Genomic DNA, 20,372 nt, shown 5'->3' on the forward strand with positions numbered 1-20,372 from the left:
AGAAACGGGTTTCACCATGTTGGCCAAGCTGGTCTCGAACTCCTGAACTTGGGTGATCTGCCTGCCTCGGCCTTCCAAAGTGCTGAGATTACAGGCATGAACCACCACACCCAGCCACCTTTCAGGTTTTTGAATTTGGGAATACCCTGATGAAAATGGATGGAAGGAAGAGCTCTCTGGTGGCCTTATTCAGAATTCATAGAGATAGGAAAGAATTGGAGTGCAAAGAGATGAGGTAGAAGGTTGTGGCAGCAATCCAGGCCCTGGAAACAGAGTGAGCAGAGTTTGACATTAGAAAACCTGATTCTAGCCGGGCGCAGTGGCTCACGCCTGTAATCCCAGCACTTTGGGAGGCCGAGGTGGGTGGATCACGAGGTCAGGAGATCAAGACCATCCTGGCTAACACAGTGAAACCCCATCTCTACTAAAAATACAAAAAAATTAGCCGGGCGTGGTGGCGGGCGCCTGTAGTCCCAGCTACTCGGGACGCTGAGGCAGGAGAATGGCATGAACCCGGGAGGCGGAGTTTGCAATGAGCGGAGATGGCGCCACTGCACTCCAGCCTGGGCGACAGAGCGAGACTCCGTCTCAAAAAAAAAAAAAAAAAAAAAAAAGAAAACCTGATTCTAGCCTCTGCCAGGATGCTGCTGCTGGGGAAGCTCAAGCAAGTTATAGCCACATCTCTGAAGCTTTGTAACTTCGGAGGGGAGAAAAAAATGGGAGTAATTTGCTTTTTTTTTTCTAGTTTCTGAAACTAGAAAACTTCTAGGTTCTTTCAACTCTAAAATTCTACCTTTAAATTGTAATGCATTCTAAAGATTTAGATATGAGGACCCTAAATATCATCCCGAGTCTAGGAGAGAATTCGGGTGTAATACTTCTCAACATTATCTTCTCAAAGTACAAAGGAATAGAATTGGCTTTAAGAATGCTCTCTAAACCAGATTATATTGAGACAAGCCTATCATTTCTGCATCACTGTTTTCTTTGTTTAAGAAAATGATTTGGGTATTGCTGCTGCAGCAGTGGTTGATGATATTAAAATCAAATAAAAATATTACTCTTGAAACAAATGAAATGATTTAAACCTATCTCTCTAAGAAATCTTATGAAAATATACCTAGGAGGCACACATTGTATTGTCATCAAATTAATTTGTTTTCTAAGCTCAAATGTAATTTAAAATGAGATATTTCTTCAACTGGTTCAATCAACAGACAGTAGAGGGATTCTACGGAGAGAACACAGGAAATAAACCCTATAATAATGTTGGAGCAAACAATTGGCACTATAGTTCTGTCTTCTATTGCTTGTGATGCTTCTAGAAAGTATTTTTTAACGGCTTCCTGATGAATTGGCTATTGGTGTGAAGCCAGGCTCATCTCTGGCTCACATCTGCAAACTTTTCCCCATCCTCACGTCCTACAACAAATCCATCTTCAAGACCTGCAAAGTTCTTGGCCTCAGCGTTTCTCAGAACAGACCCTTCTTCATCTTCACAGACATGGGGTTGGGGATCCCATTCTTGGGTTGCTGAAATCACCTTCTCCTTAGAATGACCCAAAGTGCAAAGGCATCTTCCTGAAGTAAAGCTTTCATCAAGCCATTTCTGCCATTGAAACCTCCAGGTATTCCATTGCTTATAGGATCCAATTTAAATGCTGCAGTTGAGATCCCTATTGTTTCAGTGGGCAAGTACATTATACTTCTTCACAGACTTTAAACCTCCACATTCGAGATTTTGCTACTAGGAATGTTTTGCCCTTTCTCTGTGCCAACTCATGGCCATCAGCACCTCCAATTCTGTCTTGAAACTCACTTTCTTACGGATATTTTTCTTGTTTAGTATCTACTTAGTAGATACTAAATAGCAAAGTAGCAGTATCTACCTAGTAGATACGAAATAGCAAAATAGATGCTAAATAGCAAAGTATTTAGTAGATACTAAAGTAGCAAATAACTCCTGTTTTTGAGCTTTTAATCACATTTAGTGCTTTTTTTTTTTTTTTGAGACGGAGTCTTGCTCTGTCACCCAGGCTGGAGTGCAGTAGCACGATCTCGGCTCACTGCAAGCTCCGCCTCCCGGGTTCACGCCATTCTTCTGCCTTAGCCTCTCCGAGTAGCTGGGACTACAGGCGCCCGCCACCACGCCCGGCTAATTTTTTTGTATTTTTAGTAGAGACGGGGTTTCACCGTGGTCTCGATCTCCTGACCTCGTGATCCGCCCGCCTCGGCCTCCCAAAGTACTGGGATTACAAGCGTGAGCCACCGCGCCCGGCCTCACATTTAGTGCTCTTAAGATAAATTATCCAAGTCTGGGGATAAACAACTCACAGAGATTTTCATTCTTTAAGAAGCCACCCAGAGTGATTTTACTTTATGTGAGGCAGCACTCAACATTTTTCAGTTGCCTGCCTTTCACTAGGAATCCACTTAAGAACCAGCGCAAAAGAACTCCGTTTGGTGACCTCTAGCGGGCACCGGACAATCCTACAAAATTATGAAAAGTGGAAGGCAAAGAAAAACTCTTCCCTTTAACCAGCCAGGTTACCCTGTGGTCAGATGACCGCATCTCACCCTACCCCACCCTTATTTTTTTCTTCTAGTATTTGTTTTGCATCTAACACGGTTCGCCTTACAACTCACCTGTCTCGCCTCCGGCGCGCTGGGCTGCTGGTGTCGGGTGACAGGTGAATGAATTGCTGGTAGCAGTTTAAAATAATCCCTGCCAAGTGGAACCCACTCTCTGGGCACGGACAAGAGCGCGGGGTAGATCGCTCTGTGGAGCCTTCACGGGGCTCTTCCCGCTCGGAGGGCCGGTGCTGCAGCCGGGTCTGGGGTGCGCGGGGGAAATCAAGATATTTTGAAAAGGAGGATGCAGACGAAGACCACGAGAAAGGCTGTTTTTGCCGGTGACAAGGCGTTCCTCCCCAGACTTTCATCCCACTTTAAGGGCAGCATCTCGAGAGGGTCCAGGCGCGCTACACATAGGCGCCTTCTCAGGACCCGCGCCCCAGAACGTGGGGGCCGGGGCCGGGTCGGGGGCCGCTCCCCTTCACGGGCTGGCAGGCGGCACCGAGGCTGGGGGATGGGGCGTGCAGCCGCCCTCGGAGCACGCGGTACGTGGGTCGCCCCGCGCGGCGGTAGGAAGAGCAAAGTCGGCAGGAAAAGCCGTGGCTGGCATGCCTTCTCTGAGAAATCCTTAGGGGCGATGTCAGAACCCGAGCTGGGCTCCGGACAGTTTCTGGAAAAAGCTCTCCAAACGCCGTCTGTCCCCGCACCCGAGTCCACACTGGGCTTTGAACCAGGGCTGTTAAAAGGGCCCCTGGGGACTGCCCAAGTCATCCCGATGGCCGGGGGCACGACGCGGGAGCAGGCATCCTGGGCGCGGGGCTCCCCACTCCCCCACCCTGCGGACCCCTCCCCGCCACTACGGGCGGGAGCGGAGGGGGAGGACGGCGTCACGAGGCGGGGAGCCCGAGGTCCAGGGCGGGGCGCCCGGGAATCCCAGCCCGAGCAAGCCCGGGAGGTGCGGGCGCGGGCGGGAAGCGGAGGGCGGCGCGGAGGGAGGTGAGCGGCGCGCGCGGAGCTGGCGGGCGAGGAGGAGGACGGCACAGAGGCCCCGCCCCCGCCGCCGCGAGCCGGCTCCTCGCCGCCTCCGAACCCGCTCACTTTGCCTCTCGCCTCTGGACGGCGGCGGGGCGGCCGCCGTATCCGCGGCCGCAGGGAGCGCCAGAGACGGGGAGCTATCCTGCCCCGGCGCCTCCATTCGGCGCCCGCACCCCTCAGGGGGTCGGCGCCGCGGCCTGGGAGAGGGCACCGCGGCCTCGGTGTGGGCAGCCCTCGGGCGCGAGGGGCGGCGGCGCGGACACAGCCGCGTTCCCAGCCGGTGGGGCGCAGCGCTGGCGCCGGCGAGGACTCCCCGGCCACCCGCAGGTACCGCCGGGCGGAGGGCGCGCTGCTAGCAGCGCCGGAGATACTCGAGCCCAGGGACCCCCGGGCCAGCGGAGGGCAGAAGCGGAGCCCCGAGGGAACGCGGGCCCCGACGGCGCGCTCCCCCGTCAGCCACGGGCAGGCAGGCCCCGCGTGGCGGCTTCGGGTGGGGGGCTGCAGCCGGGCCCTAGGGCCGAAGGTCTCCCGGGCGGCCATGACCTTCGGGCGCAGCGGGGCGGCCTCGGTGGTGCTGAACGTGGGCGGCGCCCGGTACTCGCTGTCCCGGGAGCTGCTGAAGGACTTCCCGCTGCGCCGCGTGAGCCGGCTGCACGGCTGCCGCTCCGAGCGCGACGTGCTCGAGGTGTGCGACGACTACGACCGCGAGCGCAACGAGTACTTCTTCGACCGGCACTCGGAGGCCTTCGGCTTCATCCTGCTCTACGTGCGCGGCCACGGCAAGTTGCGCTTCGCGCCGCGGATGTGCGAGCTCTCCTTCTACAACGAGATGATCTACTGGGGCCTGGAGGGCGCGCACCTCGAGTACTGCTGCCAGCGCCGCCTCGACGACCGCATGTCCGACACCTACACCTTCTACTCGGCCGACGAGCCGGGTGTGCTGGGCCGCGACGAGGCGCGCCCCGGCGGGGCCGAGGCGGCTCCCTCCAGGCGCTGGCTGGAGCGCATGCGGCGGACCTTCGAGGAGCCCACGTCGTCGCTGGCCGCGCAGATCCTGGCCAGCGTGTCGGTGGTGTTCGTGATTGTGTCCATGGTGGTGCTGTGCGCCAGCACGTTGCCCGACTGGCGCAACGCAGCCGCCGACAATCGCAGCCTGGATGACCGGAGCAGGTACTCCGCCGGCCCTGGGAGGGAGCCCTCCGGGTAGGACGCACTGCTTCTCTGCCCGTCCCGTCCGTCCTGTCGCGTCTGTCCGTCCCGTCCATCCGTCCCGTCTCCGTCCTGTCCGCCTCCGGGCGACCGAGCCAGCGGGGTGCGCGGCCCAGCGAGGCCCCAGGCGCGGCCAACTACGGGACGGGTCGGTCCCTACTCTCACCCCGTTGTCTGGGGCACCAGCGAGGTCTGGCCCTTACACTAGACGCACCTCTTGAGGGCGAAATCTTCAGGCATGGGGAGGGGCGTGTGGAGATAGACAAACGTCCCCTCTTTGTAGTTTACTTTTGCGCAGAGAGCAACCTGCTAATTATATTTTTCTGAACTTTTATTGTTAGGGTTCAACAATTAAGCCTTGAACTAAGCGCAGTTTGAATTATTTGCCAATTTTTGGTAGTGTTTGGAAAGATGGATTCTTGTTATGGTGAAATGTGCACTCTCCACACATTCTATACACTCTGCCCCCAGCATACTATGTGCTGTAATGGAATTGTTATATTATAAAGCAAGTTAATTTACCGATAGACTCTAAATAATGGGTGTCTATGCCCTTTTCTCCCCCCTTTTCCTACAAAGTGTGGAGTTAGCAAACCTCTTGTCCACCGTTTGGTATCAAAGATCCACACTGCGACTTTCAGAGGGTCTATGATATGGGAAGGGAAAAAACCATTACCTTGAGAGCAGAGAAAAATCTAAACTGTCCTAAATCTAGAAAACAGTATTTGGGTAAATTTTTTTTTCCACTTTACTAGGATGAATGGGAAAATATTGCAGTCTTTTCTTAGACTGTCTTACCTTGAAGTGGTGATAGCGCTTTCCTGTTTTTAGTACAAGTGAGCATATTCAGTGGGAGGAATAAGCAGACTAAGGGTGGACTTTCAAAGAAGACAGCCTTTTGGGGCAGAAAACCCAAACTGCATATTATAGTTTATCTGTTTGATACTGTCTTAAGATCCTCCTTCCATTCATTTTTTAAATTTAAGGTTGTGCCCTGTCATCTTTTACTGATAGGCATGTACATGTTCGGAACGGCGGCCTTGCTATTGCAGTGGATTACTTCTACATAATATTCTTCGTGTAGGGAGTAAGGATTTTTATACAAATCTAAGAAGTAAATAAAATTGTCTAGTGCCACGGAGTCTATTATTTCTTCTTGGCTTGAAATCGAAGATACATGCTTTGAAAGGAAATTCATTAGGAAACTCATTTTGTTTAGTGAATTAGGTTCTAACAGTTTTGAATTTACAGATAAGAGTTACTTATTTGGTTCTCCAACAATACAATGAAATTAATTTATTTACCTAAATACGTAAATGCCTTTTTTTTTTTTAAGGAGGGCTTTAGGAAAATGGACTTGCAATTTTGATTCTCTAGTAACTGTAGAATTCTAAGGTTAGTGAAGGTTTGAGCTACATTAGCAAAGGAAACAGGAGAATTGAATTGTTATTAGTACAGATAATGAGGGAGTTGACTGAACCAGTATATGAGCAAAACCAGTAAAATACCTCAAATATAATCTTAGGGGGAGGGAGGGTGTTTTGGGAGAGGGAAAGGGCCATATGGAGATCATTAATGTAAAGCATTTGTAAAGAAATGAGAGACATGCATAGTAATTTTAGGGGGAGAAACACAAGAAACAAAAAAGGGAAGACAGAGATGGAAAAGAGGGAGACTGCAAAAGAAGTGAAGGGAGAAAAGAAAAGTAATGCTTATTTGTGTATATGTATTTTATGTATGTGTATAATTATTCAAGTCAGAGCTGTTTCCTAGATACTTAGATATTTCAGGCAAAAGCATGTTTTTCTTGGCTTAATGGCCCAGTTTTAGCTTCACTCTGTGAGTGTAGGTATATGAAAACCAATATCTGCAATCCCAAAGAGATAAACTGCAGGATGGCTGAATGAGGATGCTGCTCATTACAGAGGAAGCTCCCCTCTGCCCTTCAACAGAGAAGGCCTTTAACCTGTCACTTTAAGTATAGTCGCTAAAACCCTGCTTGCTTGTGGTTGCTGAAATTAGACTTTCTAAAACATCATTCTCATTATTTGACCATATTTCACATCTGCCAAATAAAGCCAAAACTTCTTTCTTGGCCTTCAAGGCTCTTTACAGTTTGATGACAACCTGCCGTTCTTGACTTACTCCATCATAGTTTGCAAACATCTTTTGAGTATCTGTTATGTTCAAGGCACTGCTGGTGTTCCAAATATTGTAACTTTCTGTTGTAAAGAAAAGCTGGTGTCAAGTTGGTGGTGTAGGAATCAGAGGCACAATTGATCTCTGAGAGTTCCGTTGTTTGGAGAAGGCCTTCAAGGTGGTGGAGGATGGAAACAAAACATGGTTGGAAGGTTGCAGAGGTTGTGCACTGCCCAAACTAGCAGGGATTGTTGTTTATTTTATTTTATTTTATTTTATTTTATTTTATTTTTTGCATTTTTAGTAGAGATGGGGCTTCTCCATGTTGGTCAGGCTGGTCTCGAACTCCTGACCTCAGGTAATCCACCCACGTCGGCCTTCCAAAGTGCTGGGACTATAGGCGTGAGCCACCTCGCCTGGCCAGGGAGTGTCATTTGTATAAATTCTAGTTAATGCAACCTGTACAACCATGTGTGCCCTGCCTGGGAACAAAATAAAAGAGATTTTTTAAGATAAAAGGAACATCATGGGCAAGAAACTTGTATATGATGTTTATGGAAGCTTGAGTCTAGTGATGGAGTGAGAGGTGGATAGAGAGCAGATGATAGAAGGCCTTGAATTCCAGGGAGAATAATTTTATTTTGCAGGCAGTGGCTAGCCATTGGCCAATTTTGTGTTTGGGGTAAATGGGTTATACATATAAAGTAGTACATGTGGTGCATGTGTTGCGTGATTTGGAGAGAGGGAAGATGGTACACAGGAAGATGAGTTGGAGAGCTTCCCAGAGGGAGGGGATGAGAGCTTGGATGGCTTTGTGCAGGTGGAGAAATGGAGGAGAAATGACAACTCGAAAATACCAGGAAGAGTCAAAATTAATCCAGGGCATTGGAAGGGCACAGGCATCAGGGACTGATGAAGTGGACTTTCCAGGAGTTAAGAGTATCCCTTGCCACTTGCAGTCTTCATTTGTCCAGCCTGGCCTGCTTACTTCTTCCTGAGCCACTCAAATATCCCTTACTGTGCAATGCCTAGCCTGCTGAAATTGGATTATTCATCAAGCCCAATTCAGATTCTATTCCTCTCTTGAAGCATTTACTGATTACCCTAGTAGATGTGATGTTTCCTCCTGAACTCCTTAAGGAATTGCTTATTTGTACTATTTATTTGGCATCTATGATATCCTTCTTAGCATGATGGTTATATTTTCATATAAACATATCCTGGCTCCCAAGCTAGATTAGATAAAAAGTCCTAGAAGGCAGGTAAATTCTCTTATACTATTTGTTATTAAAACATCTTTTATTTTGTATTTTTGTTGACTGATTGAGAAGAGATCTCACTTTGTCACCCAGGCCGGAGTGCAGTGGTGCAATCAAGCCCACTGCAGCCTGGAACTCCTGGAGTCAGGTGATTCTCCCACCTCAGCCTCCAGAGTAGCTGGGACTACAGGCATGAGCTACCACGCCCAGTGAATTAAGAACATTTTTTGTAGACATGGGGTCTCACAGGCCAGGTGTGGTGGCTCACACCTGTAATCCCAGCACTTTGGGAGGCCGAGGTGGGCAGATCACAAGGTCAGGAGTTCGATATGGGGTCTTACTATGTTGCCCAGGCCTGTCTTGAACTCCTGGCTTCAAGCAATCCTACCATCTTGGCCTCCCAAAGTGTTGGGATTACAGGTGTGAGCCACTGTGCCCAGCTGAAATACTAGGAAATAATTCTTAGTACTTGCCAGAGTTGTCATTTCTCCACTACCGCAAAAATTGCTATTCAGGCACTATAAATATCTATTGTTTATATAACATTTCAAAATATAACCTTCCAGAACTATATCTTCTTTTTTGTTTGTTTGTTTTTTTTTTTTGAGATGGAGTCTCGCTCTGCCACCCAGGCTGGAGTGCAGTGGCGCAATCTCGGCTCACTGCAAGCTCCGCCTCCCGGGTTCACGCCATTCTTCTGCCTCAGCCTCTCCGAGTAGCTGGGACTACAGGCGCCTGCCACTACGCCCGGCTAATTTTTTTTTTTTTTTTTTAGTAGAGACGGGGTTTCACCGTGGTCTCGATCTCCTGACCTCGTGATCCGCCCGCCTCGGCCTCCCAAAGTGCTGGGATTACAAGCGTGAGCCACCGCGCCCGGCCATCAGAACTATATCTTCTATTGCATAGTTTAAAATGCTGTTTGGGGCCGGGCGCGGTGGCTCACGCCTGTAATTCCAGCACTTTGGGAGGCCGAGGCAGGTGGATCACCTGAGGTCAGGAGTTCGAGACCAGCCAGGCCAACATGGTGAAACCCCGAATTAGCTGAGCGTGGTGGTGGGTGACTGTAATCCCAGCTACTTGGGAGGCTGAGGCAGGAGAATCACTTGAACCTGAGAAGCGGAGGTTGCAGCGAGCCGAGATCACACCACTGCACTCCAGCCTGGGCCATAAAGTGAGACTGAGTCTCAAAAAAAAAAAAAAAAAAAAAGACAATTAAAAAGGTCTATCAGGAAACAGCCTGTAGTCCCAGCTACTCCAGAGGCTGAGGTGGGAGGATCACCTGAGCCCAGGAGTTGAAGGCTGCAGTGAACTATGATTCAGCAACTGCACTCCAGCCTAGGCAGCAGGGAGACCCTGTCTCAGAACGAAACAACAATAAAAAAAATCAAGGACCAATTATTTATCAAGTACTTAATGGTACAAAAGAAATAAAGATAAGAGTACTTTCATGAACCTCTGAAATTTTGGCACAGTGCAAAATCTAAAGTTTGGAAGAAATCTTAGGTCTTCCAAAGCAATATTTTAGAACTTTTTATGTATGAGGATAATCCTTTTAAATTGATTTGTTTTAGATGGTTAATAATCATGTAAGAACGGTTCAAAATCTAAAAGCTACAAAACTAAGCTTTTCTCCATTCTTCCAGCCATTCAGTTCTTTTCCCTAGATGTAACCAAAGTTACTAGTTTTTGGTTTGTCATTTCAGAGACATTTTATATATTTGTAAGTACATTATATATATTTACAAAAGCCAGAAATCCAGTGTAATACACACTGTCCTGAAACTTGCTTTTTAACTAACAATGTGTTATGTAGATCATTCCATGTGAGTCTATAAAGAGCTCCCTGATTCTGCAGCTTCGTAGTACTCTACTGTAGAGATGGCCCATAGTCACTATACATTTATGTCGTTTCTTGTCAGTAGTAAATGCTGCAGTGATTATCCTGTTCATATATATTTTCTTTCTTTTATGCAGGTATATCCATAGGATACATTCCTGAGAGTTAAATCATTGGGTCAAAGGAGATACACACTTGTAATTTTCACAGATAATTCCAAACTACTCTCCAAAAAGATTGTACTGTATCAATTTATACTCCCACCAGCAATATAGGAGAGAGCATGTTTCTGCATACTCTACAAAGTATTTGATCTTTACTATGCTGAAAAGTGAAAAATGGTATCTAGTAGTTTCATTTTATTTTGAGCAAGATTTTGCATCTTTACGTATATTGAGGAGTCATTCATCTTGCTTTTAAAAATGAGATATTTATACCTTTTTCTCATTTTGTCAGTGACTTTCTTAGTTTGAAGACTAAAAATAATATTAAGGTTGCAGTGAGCTGAGCTCACACCACTGCATTCCAGCCTGAGTGACAGAGCAAGACTCCATCTCAAAAAAAAAAAAAAAAAAAAAAGAAAAAGAAATTAGCTCCTTTTATGATATTAGTTGCAAATACTTTGTTTTCTAATTTAAGACCCCATTAAAAGACAACTACAATTGCCTAAAGCATAGTAGCTGCACTTTCACTATTTGTTGAGAAAAAATGCATAATGATTAAAAAAATTGTGAATTCTTTTTTTTTTTTTTTTTTTTTGAGACAGAGTCTTGCTCTGTCACCCAGGCTGGAGTGCAGTGGCACGATCTCAGCTCACTGCAACCTCTGCCTCCTGGGTTCAAGCGATTCTTCTGTCTCAGCCTCCCAACTAGCTGGGATTACAGGTATCCGCCACCGTGCCCGGCTAATTTTTGTATTTTTAGTAGAGATGGGGTTTCACCATATTGGCCAGGCTGGTCTCAAACTCCTGACCTCGTGATCCACCTGCCTCGGCCTCCCAAAGTGCTGGGATTACAGGAGTGAGCCACCGTGCCCAACCAATAATTGTGAATTCTAACCATTCATCAACTCTTGAGCTCCTGTGATTGTGCCAGGTGCTGTGCCAGACAGTATGGGCACAGAGGTTCCTACAAAGGGTTCCTGCTGTCACGGAGCTGGGCAGTTAGCGGTGATAGTAGCAGACAGCACAGTAAGCAAATAAGAATTTCAGATTGTAAAAGGTGACATGAGTTGAGTGAGAAGAGTGTGCTGGGTAGAGGGAGCAGCTAATGCAAAGATGCCACTGAGATGGCAATGGGCTGGGCTTGTCTACAGGACAGAAGGAAGGCCCATGTGGGCTATAGTTTTGTCCAAGGGTAGATGAGGTTGGAGGGCAATGGGGCCTATCAGGCAGGGCCTGTGTGCCATGGGAAGGAGTTTGGATTTTCTTCCAAGTGTAACAGGGAGGTCTTTGGAAGGTTTTAAGCAGAGGAAAGCTATGATATGTGTTTTAAAAACACCACTGGGTTGAGAATGAAGGGAGGGTCAACAGTAGATGTGGAGAGACCTGGCAGCTGAGAGCATATGGACCTTGATCTAAGGGAATAGCAGTGGAGACAGTGAGAAGTGACTGGATTCAGGTGAATTATGTGGGTATTACTATGTCATTAATGACAGCTCACCTACGAGGACTAGGAGAGTGTGTGAGATATTTATTGTGTGAAGCTGTGCTGGGGCCCACAGGCATTGGGGTCCCTCTCACTTGACTACTTTGGCTCACACACAGTAAGCCTGAATCCAGTTCTTTTTCTACAGGATCTGCTTCCCATTTGGGGATACTGTGGGGAGGAGACTCTGGAAGAGGGATCTCCAGCATGTTGGTGGGAGAAGGATCATAGACGTCTTTCCTTACTTTACGACTGAGTTTAGTCCTCATTGAGAGGACTGTCTCACCTGTTAAAGATAATAGTGAACACATTCATAATCTCCCTTGATAAACAATTCTAGTAACGAATTAATCTTAGAATGGTGATGTTCTTAATGTTTTATCTGATTATTAAGATAAACTAGATTTTTCAGGCAGTTTGCCTTCTAGTAACATCTGAGTATTATTCTGACACTTCCAAGAAGATTAATGTTCTTTTTCGCATTTTAACATATAGACAAGTTGTTTTTTAAAATGACTAAGCATTTGCCGGGCGCAGTGGCTCATGCCTATAATCCCAGCACTTTGGGAGGCCGAGGCGGGTGGATCACGAGGTCAGGAGATCGAGACCATCCTGGCTAACGCGGTGAAACCGTCTCTGCTAAAAATACAAAAACAAAATTAGCTAGGCATGGTGGCAGGCACCTGTAGTTGGAGCTACTTGGGAGGCTGAGGTGGGAGAATGGTGTGAACCCGGGAGGCAGAGCTTGCGGTGAGCCGAGATTGCACCACTGCACTCCAGCCTGGGTGACAGAGTGAGACTCTGTCTTAAAAAAAAAAAAAAAAAAAAAGATGCTCTTTGCTGGCAGCCTTTGAGAAGTTGTGACTTCTGAAAGGTCAGATATAAAGTAGTGGCCCCTTTTATTTTTTGGTCCCTTTTGCCTATAACACTTTGTCTCCTCAATCTCAGCTGAAGTGTTCTTGAGTTTTAAAGCTCTTTAGCAGGCAAAGTCTTGCTATAATTTTGATCTGCTCTTTAGAAATTTTTTTCTAAAAGTTGCTTCATGTTGGAATTTTGATCTTTAATTGGTATTGCTTTGTGTTGTGGTGGTGAGAATTTGAGGAGATTTTTAAAATGTTAAAATTTCTTGTGTTATTTTAATCCTCAGTTAAAAAAAATTAAATGATCAAAATGAAACGCCAGGTGATGGAAATTTAAATTTCAGTTATATTATTTCGATTGCCTTTCAGTTCAATACTATATAAATCCAATAGGTTTTAAGTACTTTAAAAATAAAAAGCAATATTTGAAACTGAAGATGAAAGTCTTAGTGCTTTTACTGTGCAGATAAGGTGGATATTTTCAGAAGTCAGTAATTACTAGATCTCTGATAGGATTGAACATAACCCAGAACCTCAGTTAAATTCTGTTCTTTCACAGTAGAGTGTTTCTTTTAATGTGCACAGGCTGCTGCCAATTTTAGAATTCAGTGGAAACTTTCTTTTGTCAATGCCCTTTCTCTAACCAGAGTGCTTCTTTTTTCCCTACTTTTTGGTAAGCAAGTTATTTTCAACATTATTCTTTTTATATTTGTAAAATTAAAACTTTCTTCATTGGAAAAAAAGTGTTAAAATGTGAAAAGTTAACTTGCTCTATCTCTTCAATCCCACCACCCAGTTTCTGGGTATTCTTCGAGAAACTTTCCATGCACATATAAACATATATACACATGTGCGTGTACACACACACACAAACACATACATACATGCAAGTGTATACCATTACATATATATACACATACAGATTTTCTCTTTTATTATTTATTTATTTATTTTTCCTTCAGACGGAGTCTTGCTCTGTTGCCAGGCTGGAGTGCAGTGGCACGATCTCGGCTCACTGCAACCTCCACCTCCCGGGTTCAAGCAATTCTCCTGCCTCAGCCTCCCGAGTAGCTGGGACTACAGGTGTGCACCACCATGTCCAGCTAATTTTTGTATTTTTAATAGAGATGGAGTTTCACCATGTTGGCCAGGCTGGTCTCGAACTCCTGATCTCAGGTGATCCACCCGCCTCGGCCTCCCAAAATGCTAGGATTACAGGTGTGAGCCACAGCACTCTGTCAGATTTTCTCTTTTAAATACATAATTGGGGTTGTTCTATGATCTTGTTCAGCAATTGGCCTTTTTTACTTAACGATACATTTTGAAACTCTTTTCATGCCAGGAGCAGGGGCTTAGGCCTTTAGTCCTAGCACTTTAGGAGGCCTGAGGCGAGAGGATCGTTTGAGCTCACGAGTTTGAGACCAGCCTGGGCAACATGGCAAAATCCTATCTCTACAAAGTTTAGCCGGGTGTGGTGACGTGCTCCTGTAATCCCAGCTACTCAGGAGTCTGAGGTAGGAGGATCACTTGAACCCAGAAGGTTGAGGCTGCAGTGAGCCGTGATCGCAGCACTGCACTCCAGCTTGGGTGACAGAGCAAGACCCTGTCTCGAAAAGAAAGAGAAAAGAAACTCTTTTCGTATTAGTTCTTATAAATCTCTTCCATTCTTTAAATATTTGTATACCATTCCATTGCATGGATGGGCCATAATTCATTTAATAAATGTCTCATCTGATGATAATAGTAATGATTGTAACAGTTAATATTTATTGAATACTGACATGTGTTTTGTCGTCTAAGTCTCATTACAGTCCTATGAAGTAGTGCTGTTACCCAGTTTTATGCCTGAGATTTAGGTACTTTATCCAATATGTCCAGACTCACAGTGGGTCGGTGGCGTCCTGGGCTCTGATTCCCATGCCCTCACTCTACTCTGCTGAGAAATGTTTAGTTTAATACTAGTTTTTCAGAAGTGCAAACAGTGGCACAGAGCACGATCATTTCCATATATCCTTGCAAATTGGTGTGAGTATATATTTAGGCTAAATTCCAAAGTGGAAAATAGCTGAGTTAAAAGGATTGTGCTTTAAACATTTTTTGATAGATACTGCTAAATTTCCCTCTAAAATATGAAAGTCAGAACTATTCTTTATTAATAATAATAACCATCATCATATGCAGTTAGTAATGAATAGGATCCTATATTAATAACACATTTAATAGCACATTTCATAGCAAACATCTGGAAACAACATAATTAAAAATAGAACAGCTTTTTTTTATTTTTATTTTTTTGAGACAGGGTCTTGCTCTGTTACCCAGGCTGGAGTGCAGTGGTACGATCTCCTGTGACTGCAACCTCTGCCTCCCTGGCTCTGGCGATCCTCTCACCGTAGCCTCCCAAGTAGCTGGGACTACAGGCACACACCACCATGCCCGGCTAATTTTTATATTTTTTTGTAGAGATGGGATCTTGCTATATTGCCTGGGCTAGTCTTGAACTCCTGGACTTGAGTGATCCATGTATCTCGGTCTCCCAAAGTGTTGGGATTATAGGCATGAGCCACTGTGCCTGGCCTAGAATAGCTTTATTGAGATATAATTCACATACCATAAAATTCAGTGGTTTTTGGAATATTTACAAGATTGTGCAACCGTCACTATCCACAGTGTTTTTGTTTTTGTTTTTGTTTTGAGGTGGAGTCTTGCTCTGTTCACCAGGCTGGAGTGCAGTGGTGCAGTCTCAGCTCACTGCAACCTCAGCCTCCCGGGTTCAAGCGATTCTTGTGCCTCAGCCTCCCGAGTAGCTGGGATTACAGGCGTGTGCCACCATGCCCAGGCCCGGCTAATTTTTGTATTTTTAGTAGAGACGGGGTTTCACCATGTTTGCTAGGCTGGTCTCAAACTCCTGACCTCGTGATCCACCCACCTTGGCCCCCCAAAGTGCTGGGATTACAGGTGTGAGCCACTGCGCCCGGCCTACTGCCTGGCTAATTTTTAAATTTTTTGTAGAGACAGGGTCTCTCTGTGTTTCCATTCTGGTCTGGAACTTCTGGCCTCAAGCAATTCTCCTGCCTTGGCCTCCCAAAGTGTTGGGATTATAGGCATGAGCCACTGTGCCCGATCTGTAGGTTATATTTTTAAAAATCAATTGCAAGTTGGTTTTATGGCTCCCTATTCATGTATTTATTAAATTCAACAAACATTTATTGAGCACCGACTGTGTATTTAGTACTGTTTTAGGTGTTGGGGATATAGCAGTGAATAAAACAAAGTCCTTGCTTTCAATGACCACCTATTCTAATAAATCAATACATAACACTGTAGTCCCAGCTGTTTGGGAGGCTGAGGCAGGCAGTTTGTTTGAGCCCAGGAATTTGAAGCCAGCCTGGGCAACATAGTGAGATCCCATCTCAAAAGAAAAAGCACAATGTAAGTTATCTTTCATGGGATTAGAGAAAAACAACAACAAGAAAAGCCCAGAGGGCGATAAGTGTTATGAAGTAATAAGTCAGAATAAGGGGTGTGCAGAGTGTAAGTGTGCGCCATGATTAGGAAAGCCCTCTGTGGTAGGTGATGCCTGAATAGGGTCCTGGAGGGATGCAGGAGGCACCTGGGAAGATAGCTGGGTGAAAGAGTTTTAAGCATAGAGAAGAGGAAGCACAAACCAATCCCTGAGGTGGATATGTCTTTGGTCAATTGGAGCAACAAGGAAGGAAACCTAGAGAGGTGAGAATGGTGGGGAATGGAGGGGAAGGCAGGGGCGTTTCATAAGGGGCTCATGAAACGCCTTATAGATGCACCAGCTAAGAGGATTTAGGTTTGATTGTTTTCTTTTTACCATTTGGTAAGGATTTTGGATTTGTATCTGAATGTGGGTTTTGAGGAGAAGAGAGAATTGGCTTAATTTTAATTTTAAAAGATCACTTTGGTCTGCGTGTGGAGTGTAGACTCCAGGGTCCTGCAAGTGTGGAACCAGTGAGGCCAGTTAGGACTGCAGTAAGAGATGCAGGGTGGGTTTCTTGGTTAGCTCACAGAAGCCTCTGGTACTGGTATTTGGTTTCTTCTGGATGGTCAAGGACATCCTTGAGTCCTGGGTTCGGGCAGCTAAAGATCGTGTTGATCTAGGCTGTGGTGTCAGGGTTTCCCTTTTTCTGGGTAAAGATATTGTTACAATCAGCCAAGTGAGCCTCTGGCCTCATGGTATGACAAGGGTCTCTACTCATCCCCCACACACTTTGTTGCGGGACCAGTGGGAGTCTGGAGCTGGGGTGGGCAGACTATAACCTGCAGACGAACTCAGGCCTGCTGCCTGGTTTTTGTATAGCCCCTGAACTAAGTAAGAATGGATTTTGGCTAGGCGCGGTGGCTCACGCCTGAAATCCTAGCACTTTGGGAGGGTGAGGTGGGCAGATCACCTGAGGTCAAGAGTTCGAGACCAGCCTGGCCAACATGGTGAAACCCTGTCTCTACTAAAAATACAAAAATTATCCGGGTGTGATGGTGCATGCCTGTAATCCCAGCTACTAGGGAGACTGAGGCACAAAAATTGCTTGAACCCAGGCGGAGGTTGCAGTGAGCCAAGATCACGCCACTGCACTCTAGCCTGGGCAACACAGCAAGACTCCATCTCAAAGAAAAAAGGATTTTACTTTTTTGTTTGTTTGTTTTTGTTTTTTTTTAAGATGGGGTCTCAATATGCTGCCTAGGCTGGTCTTGAACTCGAGTTTAAAGGCTCTTCCTGTCTCAGCCTTACGAGTAGTTATGGTTTTTACATTTTGTAAATGTTGAAAAAAAATCAAAAGAATATTTTGTGACTTGTGAACACTACATGACATTCACATTTTAGTGTCCATAAATAAAGTTTTATTGAAACACAGCCACACTCATTCTTTTACATATTGTTTATGGCAGCTTTCCTACTACTTTGGCAAAGGTGGGTAGTTGCAATAGAAGCTGTATGGCCTGAAAAGCCTAAAACATTTACTATCTGGCCCTTTATAGGAAACATTTGCCAACCCCTGGTTTAGAATGGTGGTGTCACCCAGGCCTGGACTTAACACTTTACCACTGTCTAGCTGCAGGACCTCAGGCACGCTCTTTCCCTAAGGCTGAGTTTGCTTGTCTGTAAGATGGGGATAATGAGAGTACCTGTGTTATTTGGTGGCTTCCAGGATCAGGAAGTGATGCCTGATTCTAGTCTTCTAACCAGCCATGCTAAACGCCCTTGGATCCCACTGAGGACCACCCTGACTTACAGAGTGTTCTATTTCCCCGAAGTACTAAACAATAATTAGAACTTATTATTAAATCTTGATAGTTCTGGTAGAACAGGGGCTTTTATGGTTGGTGTGGGATATCAAGTATTTAGAAGTTAAGGACTATCTGTGTGTGTTTTTGTTTGTTTGTTTTTGTTTTCTAATTTGAGACAGAGTCTTGCTGTGTCACCCAGGCTGGAGTGCAATGGTGCAATCTCAGCTCACTGCAACCTCCACCTCCTGGGTTCAAGCGATTCTTGTGCCTCAGCCTCCCGAGTAGGTGGGGTTACAGACATGCGCCAACATGCCTGGCTAATTTTTGTTATTTTTAGTAGAGACAGGGTTTCACCATGTTGCCCAGGCAGGTCTCGAACTCCTGGCCTCAAGTGATTTGCCCGCCTTGGCCTCCCAAAGCGCTGGGATTACAGGCGTGAGTCACCCTGCCTGCCTGATTTGTGTTAATTTCAGAGATGTTTAACCCTCATTTATACCACTCTTTTTTTCTTTATTTTTCTTTCTTTCTTTTTTTTTTTTTTTTTGAGACAGGGTCTCATTTTGTCACCCAGACTGAAGTGCAGTGGTGCTATCTTGGCTCACTGCAGCCTTGACCTACTGAGCTCAAGCGACCCTCCCGCCTCAGCCCCCCAAGTAGCTGGGACTACAAGCATGCACCACCATGCCCAGCTAATTTTTTTGAATTTTTGTAGAGATGGGGTTTTGCTCAGTTGCCCAAAACTGGTCTCGAGCTCCCTAGCTCAAGGGATTTGCCCACCTTGGCCTCCCAAAGTGTTGGGATTACAGGTGTGAGTCACTAAGCCTGGCCATTCCACTCTTATATGACGATATTCATGCTTGAGCTCCACCTTGGAAAATACCAGGATTCACTACTTGGAGCTGATTGTGAGATGGCAAGGTACTTCTGGGTTCTAGTAAGTGCTTTATGCTTTGTATCCATCCTAGAGAAAGAAAGTTTAGCTATCCTTGAGTCTGACTTAGTAAATCTGGTGGCTGGGGAGGCAATGGGTGATGAAAACTGGGATTCAGGAGATAGGTCCTAAAGATTGAGCATCCCAAATCTGAAAATCCAAAACATGCCAAAATCTGAAACTTTTTTAGTGCTGATATGATACTCAAAGGAAATGCTCATTGGAGTATTTTGGATTTCGAATTTGGGATACTCAAGTGGTATTATGCAAATACTCCAAAATCCAAAAAAAAAAAAAAAAAAAATTCAAACTCTGAAATACTTCTAGTCCCAAGCTTGTTAGAAGAGATACTCAACCTGTATTAAATCAAGGACAGCTGTTTTAGTAATGTATTAAAAGTTTATGATTTTATATGAAATAAACTGGGACGCACACTTTAAGAAAGGAAGTGAGTTATATGTGTTAATATTACCCAGTAACTCCTGAGGCATAACCAAGGCAGGACCCTTGCCCTCAAGTAGCCATAGAGCCATCCATGAGAGAAGGTGAGATGATGCCGCCGTGGAAGGGAGTGCAGGTGGGGGACAGAACTAACACAGCCTGGGGTGTCGCAGAAGGGCTTCTGAGGTCATGTCATTTGAGTGACACCAAACTGTGTTAGTTTTTATATCCTCCACTACCATGTACTCAATTTTTTTTTTTTTAAACTTTACATAAGAATGTCTTTGACAGGCCAGGTGTGGTGACTCAGACCTGTAATCCCAGCACTTTGGGAGGCCTAGGTGGGAGGATCACTTGAGCCCAGGAGCTCAAGACCAGCCTGGGCAATATGATGAGACCTCTTCTCTACAAATTAAGAAAATTAGCTAGGCATGGTGATGTGCACTACACCCAGCTACTCAGGAGGCTGAAGTGGGAGAATTGCTTGAGCCCAGGAGGTCGGGGCTGCAGTGAGCCATGAGGGTGCCATTGCACTCCAGCCTGGGCAACATAGTGAGACCCTATCTCAAAAAAATTCTAGTTTAATATATAATATGATAAATATTGATAGATGTAATTTACATAAAACAAAAGCTCCTTTAGATCCTCAGGAGTTGTTGAGTGTAAAGGGGTCCTGAGCCCCAAAAGTTTGAGAACCATGGTTTTAAAGGCAACCAGTTTCCAAGTCCTCAACTTCAGTGTGGACACCTGTAAAACAAGGAGGCCTGAGAACGTGCCTGTGGTAAAGGCCCCAAGTTCTCCTTTCACAATTCCAACTCCAACTTTACAAACGAAAAACACTCCTCTCACTCATCCAGAATCTTACTAAGGTGCGTTGTCTCAGGGTATAAAACCCCGTGGGATGCCCGTGAAAGAGATGACTCAAAAAATATATATATATTTTTTGAGACGGGGTCTTGCTTTGTCACCCAGGCTGGAGTGCAGTGGCGCAATCTCGGCTCACTGCAACTTCCGCCTCCTGGGTTCAAACGATTCTCTGGCCTCAGCCTCCCTAGTAGCTGGGATTACAGACATGCACTACCATGCTTGGTTAATTTTTATATTTTTAATAGAGACGGATTTTCGCCATGTTGGCCAGGCTGGTCTCGAACTCCTGACCTCAGGTGATCTGCCCACCTCGGCCTCCCA

At 45.7% G+C, this 20,372-nt stretch overlaps 2 protein-coding genes across 3 annotated transcripts in view; one reads left to right on the top strand and one right to left on the bottom strand.

The window, feature by feature from the left end:
* Positions 1 to 2,713, bottom strand: part of MTA3 (metastasis associated 1 family member 3) — a 271,716-nt gene extending 269,003 nt beyond the window's left edge. The window contains exon 1 of the mRNA XM_030799380.1: positions 2,647 to 2,713. The gene's annotated coding sequence lies outside the window, so the exon portion shown is untranslated. The remainder of the gene's footprint in view (positions 1 to 2,646) is intronic.
* An 842-nt stretch (positions 2,714 to 3,555) lies between these two features.
* KCNG3 (potassium voltage-gated channel modifier subfamily G member 3) overlaps positions 3,556 to 20,372 on the top strand; it is a 57,725-nt gene continuing 40,908 nt past the window's right edge. Inside the window, exon 1 of one of the 2 annotated variants that reach the window (XM_003262782.4) lies at positions 3,556 to 4,812. In XM_003262782.4, the coding sequence (XP_003262830.2) occupies positions 4,148 to 4,812 (665 nt within the window). In that variant the 5' untranslated portion in view covers positions 3,556 to 4,147. The remainder of the gene's footprint in view (positions 4,813 to 20,372) is intronic. The other variant, XM_030799381.1, reaches the window with a different exon arrangement.

Source organism: Nomascus leucogenys, chromosome 19 (genome assembly GCF_006542625.1).
Source record: "Nomascus leucogenys isolate Asia chromosome 19, Asia_NLE_v1, whole genome shotgun sequence".
Taxonomy (NCBI): domain Eukaryota; kingdom Metazoa; phylum Chordata; class Mammalia; order Primates; family Hylobatidae; genus Nomascus; species Nomascus leucogenys.